The sequence below is a fragment of the Leucoraja erinacea genome, chromosome 29 (assembly GCF_028641065.1).
Source record: "Leucoraja erinacea ecotype New England chromosome 29, Leri_hhj_1, whole genome shotgun sequence".
Lineage (NCBI taxonomy): Eukaryota > Metazoa > Chordata > Chondrichthyes > Rajiformes > Rajidae > Leucoraja > Leucoraja erinaceus.
This window is the reverse complement of record NC_073405.1, coordinates 2,786,686-2,805,269: the sequence shown is the minus strand read 5'-3', so window position 1 is coordinate 2,805,269 and position 18,584 is coordinate 2,786,686. Positions and strand designations below refer to the sequence as shown.

At 46.4% G+C, this 18,584-nt stretch overlaps 1 protein-coding gene across 1 annotated transcript in view; it reads right to left on the bottom strand.

Annotated features, from left to right (window-relative positions):
* Positions 1-15,776, bottom strand: part of acsbg2 (acyl-CoA synthetase bubblegum family member 2) — a 54,478-nt gene extending 38,702 nt beyond the window's left edge. The window contains exons 1-2 of the mRNA XM_055658323.1: positions 15,616-15,776; positions 2,498-2,641 (exon numbers count right to left, since the gene is read on the bottom strand). Coding sequence (XP_055514298.1) covers positions 2,498-2,586 — 89 coding nt within the window. The 5' untranslated portion in view covers positions 2,587-2,641; positions 15,616-15,776. The remainder of the gene's footprint in view (positions 1-2,497; positions 2,642-15,615) is intronic.
* Positions 15,777-18,584: the final 2,808 nt, after the last annotated feature.

Genomic DNA, 18,584 nt, shown 5'->3' with positions numbered 1-18,584 from the left:
TCAATGAGATTCCCTCTCATCCTTCTAAACTCCAGAGTGCACAAACCCAGCCGCTCCATTCTCTCAGCATATGACAGTCCCGCCATCCCGGGAATTAACGTTGTAAACCTACGCTGCACTCCCTCAATAGCAAGATTGTCCTTCCTCAAATTAGGGGACCAAAACTGCACACAATACTCCAGCAAAAATATCCACAAAGTCAGTGGATATTGTTAAGGCAGAGATAGATTGTTGATTAGTGCGGGTGTCAGGGGTTATGGGGAGAAGGCAGGAGAATGGGGTTAGGAGGGTGAGATAGATCAGCCATGATTGAATGGCGGAGTAGACTTGATGGGCCAAATGGCCTATTTCTACTCCTATCCCTTATGACCTATTCAGCTGAGTTCCTCCAGCACTTGGTGTCCTTCCCCCCCCCCCACAAAGTAGGTAAGAGTGTGCTGATTTTGATGGCCCCTTGGTACAAAGTCCCCGAGTAGAAGCATGATGTAGCACAATAACTAACCAGAGCTCTGACCAAATCCAAATGATTTACAGATCAACCTGACGAACGCAAGGACAAGCTGGCCTCTCCCGCAAACAAGGCACATTTCTGGGGACGATAACATTGTACGTCTCTCGCCAGGGATGACAACAAGGGGCTTGCTAGGTGTGGCACGGTGGCACTCGGGTTCCATCCTGACTACGGGTGCTATCTGTACGGAGTTTGCACGTTCTCCCAGCTCGCTTTCTCCAAGTACAGAGAGTGGTGAATCTGTGGAACTCTCTGCCGCAGAAGGTAGTTGAGACCACAGTTCATTGGCTATATTTAAGAGGGAGTTAGATGTGGTCCTTGTGGCTAAAGGGATCAGGGGGTATGGAGAGAAGGCAGGTACGGGATACGGAGTTGGATGATCAGCCACGATCGTATTGAATGGCGGTGCAGGCTCAAAGGGCCGAATGGCCTCTACTCCTGCACCTATTTTCTATGTTTATTCCAATTTCCTCCCACACTCCAAAGACGTGCAGGCTTGAAGGTTAATTGGCTTCTGCGAGAATGTAAATTGTCGCTGGCTGGTGTCGGGTGGTGCTGCCGAACGAGGTGACCGTTGGTCCGCGGGTACTAGGTGGGGCCGAGTAACCCGTGTCCACGCTGTCTCTCCACAGTCTAATAAGCTGCTAACCAAGCCAAGAGGTGGAGACAGACTTGTTCTGTAGACAAAGGACTGGAATGGAATGCAGCCCGATCACAAACCTGTTCACAACTCCCACCAAAGATCTTACAGCGGATCTCTGCTATAAGATCTTTGCCTCCCTCGGCCTACACCAGTGTATTTTTACAACGATACTGACAAAGATTTCTCACTGCATATTTGGCCGTGCCATGTTCAACTGGTTTACTATGCTGGCGGTTTACATGAAGTGCTTCACTAATGACTCACTTTTAATGAGCATGTTAGGAGAAATCTCCTTCCAGTGTAATTGGTTTGTTACTCAGGCTGCAGCACAGAGCCATGATTAACACATTCCTCACTAAGGAAGACAGCAAAATAGGTGCAAGGTCACGCACATCTTAAACACCAAGCATGTCCCTTCAACTACTCCCAAGCAAACGGCTTTTAGTTTAGTTATAGTTACAAGGTCTCAAGCAAGTGACAGGAGCAGAATTGGGCCATTCGGCCCATCGAGTCTACTCCGCCATTCGTTCATGGCTGATCTATCTCTCCCTCCCAACCCTATTCTCCTGCCTTCACCCCATAACCCGATACTAATCAAGAATCTAACTATCTCTGCCTTACAATAGACACCAGGTGCAGGTCATTCGGCCCCTCGAGCCAGCACCGCCATTCAATGTGATCATGGCTGATCATCCACAATCAGTACCCCGTTCCTGCCTTCTCCCCATATCCCCCGACTCAGCTATTTTTAAGAGCTCTATCAAGCTCTTTTGAAAGTATCCAGAGAATCGGCCTCCACTGCCTCCTGAGGCAGAGAATTCCACAGACTCACAATTGTGCAATATATCCCGAGTTTATAGATATGGGATGGAAACAGGCCCTTCGGCCCAACTTTCCCACACCGAACAACATGTCCCATCTGCACCCAGTCGCTGTAAAATATGTTTTCAGACAGACATAGACTTTAGAGATACAGCGTGGAAACAGGCCCTTCGACCCACTGTCTCCGGGTCGACCAGCGATCACCCGTACACTAGTTCTAACCCACACATACAAGGGATAATTTACAGAAGCCAATTAACCAACAAACCTGGACATCTTTGGAGTGTTGGAGGAAACCGGAGCACCTGGAGAAAACCCACGCATGTCACGGGGAGAACGTACAAACTCCGTACAGACAGCACCCGTAGTCAGGATCGAACCCGGGTCCCTGGCGCTGCGAGGCAGCAACTCTACTGCTGCGCCACCGTGAAACAGGGCCGTTGTAATAGTTTCAAGGCGGAATCCAAAATTCGTCGCATACCAATTGTGTGCAATACGTATTTGAAGTTGTCGCCTCGTACCTGGCTGGGGACTCAGGGCGATGGAGAGGGCCGTCTGCCAGAGGTCGGCCCGTGACCCCGATGGGTGCCTGCGTATCGACCACAGACATTTCTGAACTGCACGAACCTCCCGTTGTTGCTGCTCTGTTGTTGCTGCTGCTGTTGCTGTTGGGGAAATAAAAGTTAAGTGTTAAGTTCGCATGTATCGCAGGAAGGTGATGAGTCACGGCTCAGCAGTGGCAGGAAGCCAGGGGTAACGGATGTACAACTCACAACCAGGATACACGTCACGCTGGCTTAGAGCCACAGTGTGATATAGCGCGGAAACAGGCCATTCATCCCAACTTGCCCACGCCGACCAACATGTCCCAGCTACACTACATGTCCCACCTGCCCGCGTTCGGCCATATCCCTCCAAACCCGCCCTATCCATGAACCTGTCTAATTGTTTCTTAAAGGTTGGGATAGTCCCAGCCTCAACTACCTTCTCTGGCAGCCCGTTCCATACACCCAGCACCCATTGTGTGGAAAATGTTACCCCTCAGATTCCTATCCTTTTCCCCTTTACCTTGAACTTATGTCCTCGCTTCCCAACTTTAATAACACTTTATAATACTAAAATTATCAAGGGATTGGACAGGCTAGATGCAGGAAAAATGCTCCCCATGTTGGGAGAGTCCAGAACCAGGGGTCACACACAGTTTAAGATTTAGGACTGAGATGAGGAAAAACTTTTTCACCCACAGAGTTGTGAATCTGTGGAATTCTCTGCCACAGAAGGCAGCGGAGGCCAATTCACTGGATGTTTTCAAGAGAGAGTTAGTTGTAGCTCTTAGGACTAACGGAATCAAGGGATATGGGGAAAAAAGCGGAACGGGGTACTGATTCTGGATGATCAGCCATGATCATATTGAATGGCGGTGCTGGCTCGAAGGGCCGAATTACCTCCTCCTGCACCCACTTTCTAGGTTTCCATGTAAACATAACCATGACATCCTTCCTTGCAGTAGCACAACAGAATATGTAAACATAGTACGCTGCAAACAATATAATAAACGAGAGGTGTAAACATCCACACATATTATATATTTAAAAAAATACACACATACAACCCCAAAATTCTTAAGGGGTTGGACAGGCTAGATGCAGGAAGATTGTTCCCGATGTTAGGGAAGTCCAGGACAAGGGGTCACAGCTTAAGGATAAGGGGGAAATCCTTTAAAACCGAGATGAGAAGAACTTTTTTCACACAGAGAGTGGTGAATCTCTGGAATTCTCTGCCACAGAGGGTAGTCGAGGCCACAGTTCATTGGCTATATTTAAGAGGGAGTTAGATGTGGCCCTTGTGGCTAAGGGGATCAGGGGGTATGGAGAGAAGGCAGGTACGGGATACTGAGTTGGATGATCAGCCATGATCATATTGAATGGCGGTGCAGGCTCGAAGGGCCGAATGGCCTACTCCTACACCTAATTTCTATGTTTCTATGTTACATGTGCATAATTCACCAGTGTATTTATACAGCGAGTGCGAGTGAGACAGTGAGAGTGCGTGCGTGAGTGAGTGAGTGAGCGTGTGAGAGTGTGTGCATGCGTCTCTACCTCCCAACCTCACCCTATCCCTCAACACTGGGCTCCACATCTCTCGGTTCCATCAAGATGCAGCACAGACCACCACAGGAAATCCATTCTCCCTGTGGCTATCAAACTGTACAATTCCTCCCCCTTCTGTCATGGGATAGACCGACTCTCGAACCCGGTTCGATCCCGATTACAGGTGCTGTCTGTACGGAGTTTGCACGTTCTCCCCGTGACCTGCGTGGGTTTTCTCCGAGATCTTCGGTTTCCTCCCACACCCCAAAGGCGTGCAGGTTTGTAGGTTAATTAGTTTGGGTTTGTACACTTGGTGTATGTGCAAACTGTCCCTGGTGTGTGTAGGATAGCATTAATGTGCAAGGATCACAGGCCGGTGCCGACTAGGTGGGCCGAAGGGCCTGTTTCCGCGCTGTATCCCAAAGCTAAACTAAAGCGTGCCTGCAGTAAATGAGCTGGAATAATTGGGAACAAACTAGGATCAGATTAATTTTGATAAACTGAATCCCCTATTCCTCCTGTGGCAATGGCGTGACCATCACTAATCTCATGTTCAATACTTAATTAAAATCACAAGATCTCCCAGTCCACTGGGTATTCTAAAGAACGATTCACAAGAATCGTTTAATGCCAAGATAGACAAGTTCTTGATTAGATCGGGTGTTTCAGGTTATGGGGAGAAGGCAGGAAAATGGGGTTAGGTGGCAGAGATCAGCCATGATTCAATGGCAGAGTGGACTCGATGGGCCGAATGGCCTAATTCCGCTCCTATAACTGATGAATTTGTGAAGAATTAGAAGACAGACACAAAATGCTGGAGTAACTCAGCGGGACGGGCAGCATCTCTGCATAGAAGGAATGGGTGACGTTTCGGTTCGAGACCCATCTTCAGGTTTGAAGAAGGGTCTCGACCCGAAACGTCACCTATTCCTTCTATGCAGAGATACTGTCTGACCCGCTGAGTTACTCCAGCATTTTGTCTACCTTCAGTGTAAACCAGCATCTGCAGTTCCTTCCTACATAAAAATTAGAATTGGTTGAATCATAAATAACCTTTTTGAATTTAACCGATGATCGGCCGTGAGAAGGAAGGGTGGTGGTGGTGGGGTGTCGGCGGTCAGCGAAGGTCTGAAGGTCGGACAGCTGGCCGGGCTGCCGACCGACGGGGCCACGGGCGAGGCGCTGCTGGCCACTCCATGGGCGACTACGTCGCTGTGACCCGACAGTCCCCTCGACCCGAGTAGTAGCGGTCGAATACGGGACGGGACAAGGGCGGTCCCGTACGGGACAAACTAATTTAGCCCAATATACGGGATGTCCCGGCTAATCACAGAGAGTGGTGAATCTCTGGAACTCTCTGCCACAGAAGGTAGTTGAGGCCACAGCTTGGCTATATTTAAGAGGGACAATGTGGCCCTTGTGGCCAAGGGGATCAGAGGTATGGAGAGAAGGCAACGGGATCAGTTGGATGATCAGCAATTCATATTGAATGGCGGTGCAGGCTCGAAGGGCCGAATGGCCTACTCCTGCACCTAATTTCTATGTTTCTTACTGACAGTTGGTGACCCTAGTCATAGCCGTTTGTGGCAATCAATTCCACAGGTTCACTGGCCTCGGGCTAAAGAAATTCCTCCTCATCTCCTTCCTGAAGGGCCTGTCCCACTCGGGTGTCATTTGCGCTACATCATTTACGTGTCGCGACGCGCGCATGACGTGCATTACGCGCGCATGATGCGTGGTGACGTAGGTAGCGACGCACGGTCACGCGCGGCTCCCCAGGATTTTGGGAATCTCAAAACCTTTGCTCGCCACCGGCGTGACACGTAAATGATGCCCCAGTGATACAGGCCCTTAAAGGTACATCCTTTAATTCTGAGGCCGAGACAGGCCCTTAAAGGTACATCCCCTCCACATCCACTCTATTCAAGCCTTTCACTGTTCGGTAGTTTCAATGATTTCCCCCTCCCTCATTCTTCTAAACTCCAGCAAGTGATTACAGGCCCAGCGCTGTCAAATGCTCATCATACCTTTGCAATAATGCCGTGGGCATAACTCTAACAACATCTATCTTTCTAAACATTCTAAAGGGGAGTTTCCCTGCGCACGGTTCCCCACCCTAATATCTGCCAGGATTGGGTCACACGTCACAAAGCTGGGCGGGCGGGCGGTGTCGCCGAGTTAAATTTAGCAGAATTACCTTCACAATCAATCAGGAGGATTTGCACGAGGAAGTCAGAGGAAACAAAAATGGTTTGTTTTAGACAAACAGCCAGATGCAGCCACAGTTAAAATCCCCCAGAAACAATCTCCGTGACTATTCCTTCCATCACGGGCAGCACAGCGGTAGAGTTGCTGCCTCACAGACCCACTCACCCGGGTTCGATCCGGACTAGGGATGGAGTTTGTACGTTCTCCCCGTGGGATTTCTCCGATGCTCCGGTTTCCTCCCACATCCCAAAGACGCGCAGATTTGTGGGTTAATTGTGGACTGTGGACACTGTGGAAACTGTGGACACACAGATTTGTGGACTAACTCTACTGAACGTTTTTCCTTCCATTATTTATTATGTAAAAGAATATGTGTGTTATGATTGTGTTTATAATTTGTTTGGTTGTTTTGTTGTTTGTCTTTTGCACAAAAGTCCGCGAGCATTGCCACTTTCATTTCACTGCACATCTCGTATGTGTATGTGACAAATAAACTTGACTTGACTAATTGGCTTCTGTAAATTACCGCTAGAGTGAGTGTGTGTGTGTGTGTGTGTGTGTGTGTGTGTGTGTGTGTGTGTGTGTGTGTGTGTGTGTGTGTGTGTGTGGGTGTGTGTGTGTGTGTGTGTGTGTGTGTGTGTGTGAGTGTGAGTGTGTGTAGGATAGTGTCAGGATACTTGGTGATCGCAGGTCAGCATGGACTCGTTGGGCCGAAGGGTCTGTTTCCACGCTGGATCTCTAAACTAAACTATTAGACCCTTCAGCCCACCGAGCCCGTGCCGGCCAGCGATCCCGGCACACTAACACTATCCGACACACACACACACTAGGGACATTTTTACATTCTACACCAAGCCAATTAACCTACAAACCTGTACGTCTTTGGAGTGTGGGAGGCAAGCAAAGATCTCGGAGAAAACCCACGCAGGTCACGGGGAGAACGTACAAACTCCGTACAGACAGCGTCTCTGGCGCTGTGAGGCAGCAGCTCTACCCGCTGCACCACCGTAGCGCCCTAAAGAATAGACATTTTTGAAGGCCTGTCACTCAGCGGATTTTCCAGCTTTCATTCCCTACAATCTCAAGTGTTGTTGACCGGTCTGGAGCAGACTACACCCTATATTCTTAATAACCAATGTTATTGAGCAATGATGGAAAATGTTCCTCAATGTTCCTTGAATCATTTCAAAACAACCACGTAAGTCTGGGATGGGTTCCATCAGGGTTGTTATGAGAAGTAGTGACCAGCTCTCACCCAATATTATGTTCCTGCTGCTTATTGAAGTCCAGAAGACCAAAAAATGATTGAGCAGGAAGTACGTGATACTCCCCGATCTCTGTGCAAATCCTTGCCCAAGCTACAGGGACATTCTGAAGAATGATCAAGAAGGAACTGCAGATGCTGGAGAATGGAAGGTAGACAAAAATGCTGGAGAAACTCAGCGGGTGCAGCAGCATCTTATGTAAAAGAATATGTGTGTTATGATTGTGTTTATAATTTGTTTGGTTGTTTTGTTGTTTGTCTTTTGCACAAAAGTCCACGAGCATTGCCACTTTCATTTCACTGCACATCTCGTATGTGTATGTGACAAATAAACTTGACTTGACCTATGGAGCGAAGGAATCCATAGATGCTGCCGCACCCGTTGATTTTCTCCAGCAATTTTGTCGATTCTGAAGAATGAGTCTGAAGAAGGGTCTCGACCCAAAATGTCACCCATTCCTTCTCTCCAGTTGCTGCCTGTCCCGCTGAGTTACTCCAGCATTTTGTGTCCATCTTCACAGACGTTCCTTATTTTAAAATCAAAACTGGACACAGGATGCTGGAGTGACTCAGCGGGACAGGCAGCATCTCTGGAGAGAAGGAAATGTGTGACGATTCGGGTCGAGACCTTTCCTCAGACGTAGAGTCAGGGGGGAGAGGGAAACAAGAGAGGGAAGGGCACAAATAATTGCACGGTGTAAAAAGATCAGTACAATGAATATAAAAAATCTGGAGTAACTCAGCGGGTCAGGCAGCATCTCTGGAGTAAAGGAATGGGCGACGTTTCAGTTCGAGACCCTTTTGGGGTTACTTTTGGGCGAGTCCAGAACCAGGGGCCACAGTCTTAGAATAAAGGGGAGGTCATTTAAGACCGAGGTGAGAAAAAAAGAGTTGTGGAGAGTTGTGGATTTGTGGAATTTCCTGCCACACAGGGCAGTGGAGGCCAAGTCACTGGATGGATTTAAGAGAGAGTTAGATAGAGCTCTAGGGGCTAGTGGAGTCAAGGGATATGGGGAGAAGGCAGGCACGGGTTATTGATAGGGGACGATCAGCCATGATCACAATGAATGGCGGTGCTGGCTCGAAGGGCCGAATGGCCTCCTCCTGCACCTATTTTCTATGTTTTTGCACTTTTTTTCTGCTCACATTATCTGCAGCTGGAACAAACCAGTGCAAATTTCATTCAGATTTTTCTGTGTACGTGCCTTGCATGTTCTTTGAACTGTGCAGGAAGGAAGTGCCGATACCGATTTAATCCGAAGATGAACACAAAGAGCTGGAGTAACTCAGCAGGACAGGCAGCATCTCTGGGCAGAAGGAATGCGTGACGTTTTCGGGTCAAGAACCTTCTTCCGATTAAAAAAAAAACAATGCTTAAACCAGCATCTGAAGTTCCTTCCTGCACTTTAAACTTGTTTTCCCTGAATAGGGGCAGGAAAAGTTGCATAAAGCTCCTGACTATATTAAAAGAGATGGAAAATCTGCAATAAATAAACACAAGCTGGGTTGGAAGAACGTGAAGGTAGACAAAATTGCTGGAGAAACTCAGCGGGTGCAGCAGCATCTATGGAGCGAAGGAAATAGGCGACGTTTCGGGCTGAAACCCTTCTTCAGAACCCTTCCTTTGCTCCATAGATGCTGCTGCACCCGCTGAATTTCTCCAGCAATTTTGTGTACCTTCGATCTTCCAGCAACTGCCGTTTGCTATGTCGCTCTTCAAGGGAGATGCTAAATGCATTTCGTTGTCTCTGTACTGTACACTGACAATGACAATTAAAATTGAATCTGAATCTGAATATGCAGTTCCTTCTTGAACACTTGGAAGAACGTGAAGTGCTTTTATCTCAATGTTTAAGAAGGAACTGCAGATGCTGGAAAAATCAAAGATAGACAAAAAATGCTGGAGAAACTCAGCGGGTGAGGCAGCATCTATGGAGGGAAGGAAATAGGTGACGTTTCGAGTCGAGACCCTTAAGGGCGAGGCAGCATCTATGGAGCGAAGGAATCGGTCACCCATTCCTTCGCTCCATAGATGCTGCCTCACCCGCTGAGTTTCTCCAGCATTTTTGCCGACCTTTGCTTTTATCTCAAGCACCTCGTGAGGCTGGGAATCTACACCGGAACTGGAGATGTGGCTTCCGATTGTAGTCCTCCGCTCAGTCTGCCTAAACCTACCTGATCTCCCGGTTGCTAAGCACTTTGACGCCCCCTCCCATTCTCATATTGACCTTTCAGTCCTGGGCCTCCTCCATTGTCAGAGTGAGGTCCAGCACAAATTGGAGGAGCAACACCTCATATTTTGCTTGGGCAGCTTACACCTCAGTGGTATGAACAATGACTTCTCCAACTTCAAGTAACCCTCGCTTTTCCTCTCTCTCCCTCCATCTCTTCCCGTCCTGGTTCTCCGACCGGTCTGACTGTCCTCCTGATTAAATTTTATCTTTGAATGCCTCGTTGTCACCTTCTCCAACAATTCGTCCCCTTTGATGATGCATTTTCACACCTTGCATTCTTTATCTCTTTGTCTCCCCCTCCCGAATCTCAGTCTGAAGAAGGGTCTCGAACCTAAACGTCACCCATTCCTTCTCTCCAGTGATGCTGCCTGTCCCGCTGAGTTACTCCAGCATTTTGTGTCTATCTTCTGGCTTTCAGAGGAAGTAGTGGAGTCAGGTACTTGAGTCGTACAGCATGGAAACAGGCCCTTCAGCCCAACTTGCCCTCTACCGGCCAACATGTCCCAGCTACACTTGTCCAACATGCCTGCGCTTGATCTATATACAAAAGTGCTGGAGAAACTCAGCGGGTGCATGTACCTGTACTATCCATGTACCTGTCTAACTGTTTCTTAAATAGTCCCAGCCTCAACTACTTCCTCTGGCATCAGGCATGTGGTTCTTCCAATAATTCTCCCAATTTTGTTAGCCCTTGCTGTCTCCTCCCAACCCACAGCCCTCGGGCTCCTCCTCCTCCTCCTTTTTCCTTTCTTCTCCCCGCCACCCCCATCAGTCTGAAGAAGGGTTTTGGCCCGAAACGTTGCCCATTTCCTTCGCTCCATAGATGCTGCTGCACCCGCTGAGTTTCTCCAGCATTTTTGTGTACCTACTTCCTCTGGCAGCTTGTTCCATACACCCACCACCCTTTGATGGAAAAGGTTACCTCTCAGATTCCTATTAAATCTTTTCCCCTCCACATTAAACTTATGTCCTCTGGTCCTCGATTCACCTACTCTGGGCATCTACCTGATCTATTCCTCTCATGATTTTATACACCTCCACTCTATAAGATCACCCCCTCATCCTCCTGCGCTCCAGGGAATAGAGTCCCAGCCTACTCAAATTCTTGATTAGCACAGGTGTCAGGGGTTATGGGGAGAAGGCAAATAATTGGGAAAGATAGATCAACCATGATTGAATGGCAGAGCAAACTCGAAGGGCCAAATGGCCTAATTCTGGTCCTATGACTTATGAATAAGGATAGAAAAACAAAATATAATCAGCCACAAAAAAAAAAGTATTGTTTTATGTTGTGTGGCTCTAGATGCTTAAATTATCAACCTCATTCTTTACGGCAGCATTTTCTCAGCTTTTTTTCTTTTAAATTGTGCGATTTCAAATATCAGATTGTAACGTCTAAATCCAAGCAACAAGCGATTCTCGGCCACGATATGACAATCCCAATTGTAAAGATACAGCGTAGAAACAGGCCATTCGGCCCACCGAGTCCGTGCCAACCCCCAACACACATGGGACTATTTACTGCAGGTCCCTCCATAATGTTTGGGACAAAGGCCTATCATTTATTTATTTGCCGCTGTACTCCACAATTTGAGATTTGTAATAGGAGGGGAAAAAAAAGAAAAGAAAATATATCACATGTGGTTAAAGTGCACATCGTCAGATTTCATTAAAGGATCTTTTTTTTTTAATATACATTTTGTAGAAATCACAGCTGTGTTTATACACAGTTCCCCCATTTCAGGGTGCCATAATGTTTGGGACACATGGCTTCACAGGTGTTTGTAATTGCTCAGGTGTGTTTAAATGCCTCCTTAATGCAGGTTTAAGAGAGCTCTCAGCACCCAGTCTTTCCATCACCTTTGGAAACTTTTATTGCTGTTTATCAACATGAGGACCAAAAATGAAAGTCAAAGGGGTCATTATGAGACTGAGAAACAAGAATAAAACTGTTAGAGACATCAGCCAAACCTTAGGCTTACCAAAATCAACTGTTTGGAACATCATTAAGAAGAAATAGAGCACTGGTGAGCTTACTAATCACAAAGGGACTGGCAGGCCAAGGAAGACCTCCACAGCTGATGATAGAAGAATTCTTTCTATAATAAAGGAAAATCCCCAAGCACCTGTCCGACAGATCAGAAACACTCTTCAGGAGTCAGGTGTGGATTTGCCAATGACCACTGTCCGCAGAAGACTTCATGAACAGAATTACAGAGGCTACACTGCAAGATGCAAACCACTGGTTAGCCGCAAAAATAGGATGGCCAGGTTACAGTTTGCCTAGAAGTACTTAAAAGAACAACCACAGTTCTGGAAAAAGGTCTTGTGGACAGATGAGACAAAGATTAACATATCAGAGTGATGGCAAGAGCAAAGTATGGAGGAGAAAAGGAACTGCCCCAAGATCCAAAGCATACCACCTCATCGGTGAAACACGGTGGTGGGGGTGTTATGGCCTGGGCATGTATGGCTGCTGAAGGTACTGGCTCACTTATCTTCATTGATGATACAACTGCTGATGGTAGTATCAAAATGAATTCTGAAGTGTATAGACACATCCTATCTGCTCAAGTTCAAACAAATGCCTCAAAACTCATTGGCCGGCGGTTCATTCTACAGCAAGACAATGATCCCAAACATACTGCCAAAGCAACAAAAGAGTTTTTCAAAGCTAAAAAATTGTCAATTCTTGAGTGGCCAAGTCAAGCACCCGATCTGAACCCAACTGAGCATGCCTTTTATATGCTGAAGAGAAATCTGAAGGGGACTAGCCCCCAAAACAAGCATAAGCTAAAGATGGCTGTAATACAGGCCTGGCAGAGCATCACCAGAGAAGACACCCAGCAACTGGTGAGGTCCATGAATCGCAGACTTCAAGCAGTCATTGGATGCAAAGGATATGCAACAAAATACAAAACATGACTACTTTCATTTACATGGCATTGCTGTGTCCCAAAACTTATCGTCTCAGGAGAGGGGGGGGGGGGGGACTATGTATAAATTACAACTGTATTTTCTACATGATGAAACCAAAATGTATAAAAATGGCCTTTATTAAAATCTGACAATGTGCACTTTAACCACATGTGATTTTTTTCTATTACAAATCTCAAATTGTGGAGTACAGAGGCAAATAAATAAATGATGGGTCTTTGTCCCAAACATGATGGAGGGCATTGTATTTACTGAAGCCAATTGAACTGTTGCCGTCAGGCAGACGGTACAGATCTACAAGGACAAGGACAAATAGACTAAAAAACAGTTTTTACCCCACTGCTATAAAAGCACTAAATGTAGCCGCCAAGGAACGCAGGGGCGATACAGACTAAGGGACTGTGGTAACTGTGGAATCGACAGAAGGATGGAGGGTTGGGTGTGTATGCGTGCTTTGTCCGTGATATTTATTTAGTTGTTTATCTTTAATATTTTACCTTGTATGTATCGTTAGCTTTTAGAAATGTTTGAATGCTGCACTGACTGGCTGACATTTTAAATTTCGTTGTACATGGTTCATGTTACAATGACAATAAAGAAACTATTCTATTCTATTCTACAAACCTGCACGTCTTTGGGGTGTGGGAGGAAACCGGAGAAAACCCACGCACGTCACGTGAACGTACAAACTCCGTACAGACAGCACCCCGCCCCCCCGTAGTCAGGATTGAACACGGGTCTCCGGCGCTGTGAGGCAGCAACTCTACCGCTGCGCCACTGTTTATCGTTGGTTACTGTTCTACCCTTGGTCAATTCATCGACAGGATTCACGAACCACAAACGCCCAATAACAACCTCGTTGGAGTCGCAGAAAGAACATTGTGTGTAAGAAGGGACTGCAGATGCTGGTTTACACCGAAGATAGACGCAAAATGCTGGAGCAACTCAGCGGGACAGGCAGCATCTCTGGAGAGAAGGAATGGGTGACGTTTAGGGTCGAGACCCTTCATCAGGTCTGAAGAAGGATCTTGACCTAAAACGTCACCTATACCTTTTCTCCAGAGATGCTGCCTGACTTGCAGCTTTTTGTGTCTATCTTTGTTGTGAGATATTTGGCATGTCACCCACGAAATGTTCATAAGTGATAGAAGCAGTATTAGGCCGTGCGGCCCATCTAGTCTACTCCGCCATTCAATCAAGGCGGATCTATCTTTCCCTCTCAACCCCATTCTCCTGCCTTCTCCCCATAACCCCTGACACCCATACTAATCAAGAACCTGCCCATCTGCACCTTAAAAATGCTCCATTAACCTGGCCTCCACAGCCATCTGTGGCAATGAAGTCCACAGATTCACCACCCTCTGACTGGAGAAATGTCTCCACATTCAACCCGAAACGTCACCCATTCATTCCTTCTCTCCAGAGATGCTGCCTGTCCCACTGAGTTACTCCAGCTTTTTGTGTCTATCTTCAGTTTAAACCAGCATCTGCAGTTCCTTCCTACAAAAATTCCTCCTCGTCTCCTTTCTAAAGATGCGTCCTTTTATTCAGAGGTTGTGCCCTCTGGTCCAAAACTCTCACACGAGTGGAATCTGTGTACAACCTTGTACATCTGAAGGTGGAAGACTAACAATTTTGCTCAAACTGCAGAAAAATGCATCAAATTAGTGATAGTTTGCATGTAGACAAAAATGCTGTAGAAACTCTGCGGGTGAGGCAGCATCTCTGGAGCAAAGGGATAGGTGACGTTTCGGTTCGAGACCCTAATAGCTTGCAAATCACACGTCACATTGCTACTCATAAAGCCAAAGACAGCAAACTCTATGAAAAAATGAGGATCTATAATTCTAAAATCCTGCACCATCAGGTTAATTGTAAAATTGTCATTCTCGGAAATTGCTAAAAAAAAATAAAAAATAATTGTTTGCAGTCCAAAAAAAAAATCTATGGAGATTCGAGTATTGTTGGTCCAGAAAAATATCCCAAATGGAATTTAAACAGGAGGAAATATTCACTATATTTCTGTTGAAACCACACACACACACACACACACCTCGAAGGAGGGGGGTTCCCTCTCTATATTATATGTAAAGACTCTTAAAAGAGCTGCAGTCTTCAGGGTTGGAGGAGGTTCTGCAGATATTAGGCCCAACTTATTAGTGAGAGAGAGGGAGAGGTCCCACGTTTCATTCAACCTTTTCTCTTTTTGACCTCGACTCCTTGTTTTTTTGTACATTCTTCTCCCCCCATGAAGTTTCACGAAAGGGGTTCGCCTTCAGAACCAGCTTGCGTTTCCCCACAGGAATGAAAGTAACATTTTATATGGTTACACACACACCCTCTCCACCGACGCCGCTATATTGCATCTGCACACGTCCTCCTTATTGGAAAAAAGCACATTTCAGCAGCATGTTACTTTAACAGAGCAGTTTTAGCACAAACCCCTGGTTAATGCAATGGTTTTAAACAGAGGAGTTCAATGCAGACATTAAAAATCACACTATAACAGAGGAGTTCAATGCAGACATTAAAAAAACATACTATAACAGAGGGGTTTAATGCAGACATCATAAACACTATAACAGAGGGGTTTAATGCAGAGAGCTGGTAAGAAAAACGAAAATACTTTTAACAGAAGCGTTGAATGCAGACTGGTTTAAAAAAAATATTAACAAGAGGGTTTTAATGCAGATTAAAATATATATATATTAACAGAGAAGCTTAATGCAAAGTGCAGATTTAACAGAGGCTTGCTGGCACAGAAAAATATTAACAGAGGTTGAATGAAAACTTGGTATAAAATTACTTTTAACAGAGGCTGTTGGCACAACAATGCTTTAACACAGGCTGTTAATGCAGGCTGCTGTTAATATTTAATAACACAAATAGAGCATAACATTGCTTACTTTCTGTGGATGACAGGGCTGGCCGGTCTTGCAGTTTGTGTGGTGTATTGGAGCCTAGTCCATAGACCGGTGCAACTTGGACAAGACAGTGGAGACTAGGCTGCTAGCTGCATTGTTACGCTCACCACTCATCGCCACTCGCTGATGTAACGCCGCTATAGCACTCATTGGTTGCGAGAATCTGCAGGTAGCTCGTCACCCCATCTACCCACAAGCCATATAAGGCCAGATCTCCAGATTGCACTCAAATTCATTGGTGTGTTGTTGAATGGCAGGCGAGTTGGCTCCCCCCTCTCTCCTTCCAACCTTCCTGCCACACACACACACACACACACACACACACACACACACACACACACACACACACACACACACACACATACACACACACATACACACACACACACTGACACACACACACACACACACACACACACTCACTCACACACACACACACACACTCACACACACACACTCTCAGACACACACACACACACACACACACTCACACATACACACACACACACACACACACACACACACACACATTCACACACACACACGCACACACACACACACACACACACTCTCAGACACACACACACACACTCTCACAATCATATTCTCACACACACACACACACACACACACACACACACACACACACACACACACACACACACACAGACACACACACACACACACAGATACACACACACACTCTCACACACTCACAGACGCACACGCGCACACACACACACACACACACATAGACACAGCCACACATATAGACACACATAATAATAATAATAATAATAATAATAATACATTTTATTTATGGGCGCCTTTCGAGAGTCTCAAGGACACCTTACAAAAATTTAGCAGGTAGAGGAAAAACATGTAAGGGGAATCAAATAAATAGTAGAGACATGACTAGTACACAAAGTAAAGACAGAATTCATTTCAAAACATACAGACACACACGGCCACAAGCACACACACTTAAAAACCTCCCAACTATAATAGTGCAAAAAGACAAAACCAATGTCCCCAAGTCTATGTAATTCAGAAGATAGATATAAAATGCTGGAGTAACTTAGCGGGTCAGGCAGCATCTCTGGAGAGAAGGAATGGGTGACGTTTCGGGTCGAGGCCCTTCTTCAGACAATATGTAATTCAGAGTCTATTTTGAGGTTGTAGTGTTTAATAGGCTGATGGCTGTGGGGAAGAAGCTGTTCCTGAACCTGGACGTTACAGTTTTCAGGCTCCTGTACCTTCCTGATGGCAGGGGTGAGATGAGAGTGTGGCCAGGGTGGTGTGGGTCTCTGATGATGCTGGCTGCCTTTTTGAGGCAGCGACTCCTGTAGATCCCTTCGATGGTGGGGTGGTCAGAGCCGGGTTTGGACCGGGCAGTGTTTACCACATTTAGCAGAGAGAAGGAACGTCATTACGTTTCCAGTCAAGACCCTTCCTCAGACCTGTCAATGCAAGTCAATAAAGCACCATTGAAACTCGGTGGAATTCTCTGCCTCAGAGGGCGGTGGAGGCCGGTTCTCTGGATGCTTTCAAGAGGGAGCTAGATAGGGCACTTAAAGTTAGCGGAGTCAGGGGATATGGGGAGAAGGCAGGAACTGATTGGGGATGATCAGCCATGATCACATTGAATGGCGGTGCTGGCTCGAAAGGGCCGAATGGCCTACTCCTGCACCTATTGTCTATTGTCTATTGAACCATTCCAAAACTGCCTCCACCTTTTAGTTTAGTTTAGAGATACGGCACGGAAACAGGCCCTTCGGCCCACCGAGTCCATGCCGACCAGCGATCACCCCGTACACTAACACTATCCTACACACAGGAGGGACAATTTAAAATTTTAATGAAGCCAATTAACCTGTAAACCTGCACGTGTTTAGAGTGTGGGAGGAGACCAGAGCACCCGGAGAAAACCCACGCAAGTCACGGGGAGAAGGTACAAACTTAGTAAAGACAGCACCCGTGGTCAGGATCGAACCTGGGTCTCTGGCACTGTGAGGCAGCAAACTCTATCTCTGTGCCACCGTGACGCCCAAAATCTTCGATTGTTCACACGAACATCACTGTAATTTACCCAAAGCTTAATCTGCTTTGTTCCTAAAGCAGGCACGGCTCAAGTGCCACATATGAATGAGTCATAGAGTGATCCAGCGTGGAAACACGTCCTCCGGCCCAACTTGCCCACACCGACCAACATGCCCCATCTACACTAGTCCCACCAAAGGTCCTACAGCGAGCAAGATAGGCCACTCGATGAAAAAGACATAGTACAGTCATGGGCAGATTCATGGGTAATTAAAGGCCCCATTTCCATAACCAGCTTCCGTCTCCGCACCAGAGATCGCATAGGATACTAGTGCGGAGACGGAAGCCGGTTACGGAAACATCCTCGGAAAAATAAAAGTTATTTGGGAAAAATCTTCTCCTTATTTTCAGAATTTTAATTTATGAACACAAACTGTTCCCCCGCAACGTTGATTACACTGCGAGTCGGGTCGGGTCGGGTTTGGTTACGGAAATGGATGAAAAAAAGGCTCACGTTACCGCTCTTTTGCGTACTACACGTCAGCTCACTGCATTTAGCAGGAGTGGTCTATCTTGCTCTGCTATAGGATCTTTGAGTCCCACTTGCCCTCCTTTGGCCCACATCCATCTATGGACAGGTATGTAGGTTAATTAAATGAGGGGATTCGCTGGCTTGCCACTGGAATTACAATGGTAGACCAGTCAACCACAAGGAAATGCCTGGTCTCATGTTTTCCACAAATTCTGCAAATAATTTTGACATTACCACTTGATATCAAACATTTCTGAGGTTAAAACCAGGAAAGCAAAATGACCTTATGTAACCATCGCATCGGCACACAGTTGTTCTGAAAAGTTTCTAATGAAACATGTTTGTGCACAAAATGCTCTTGTGAATTGAAAACTCACCA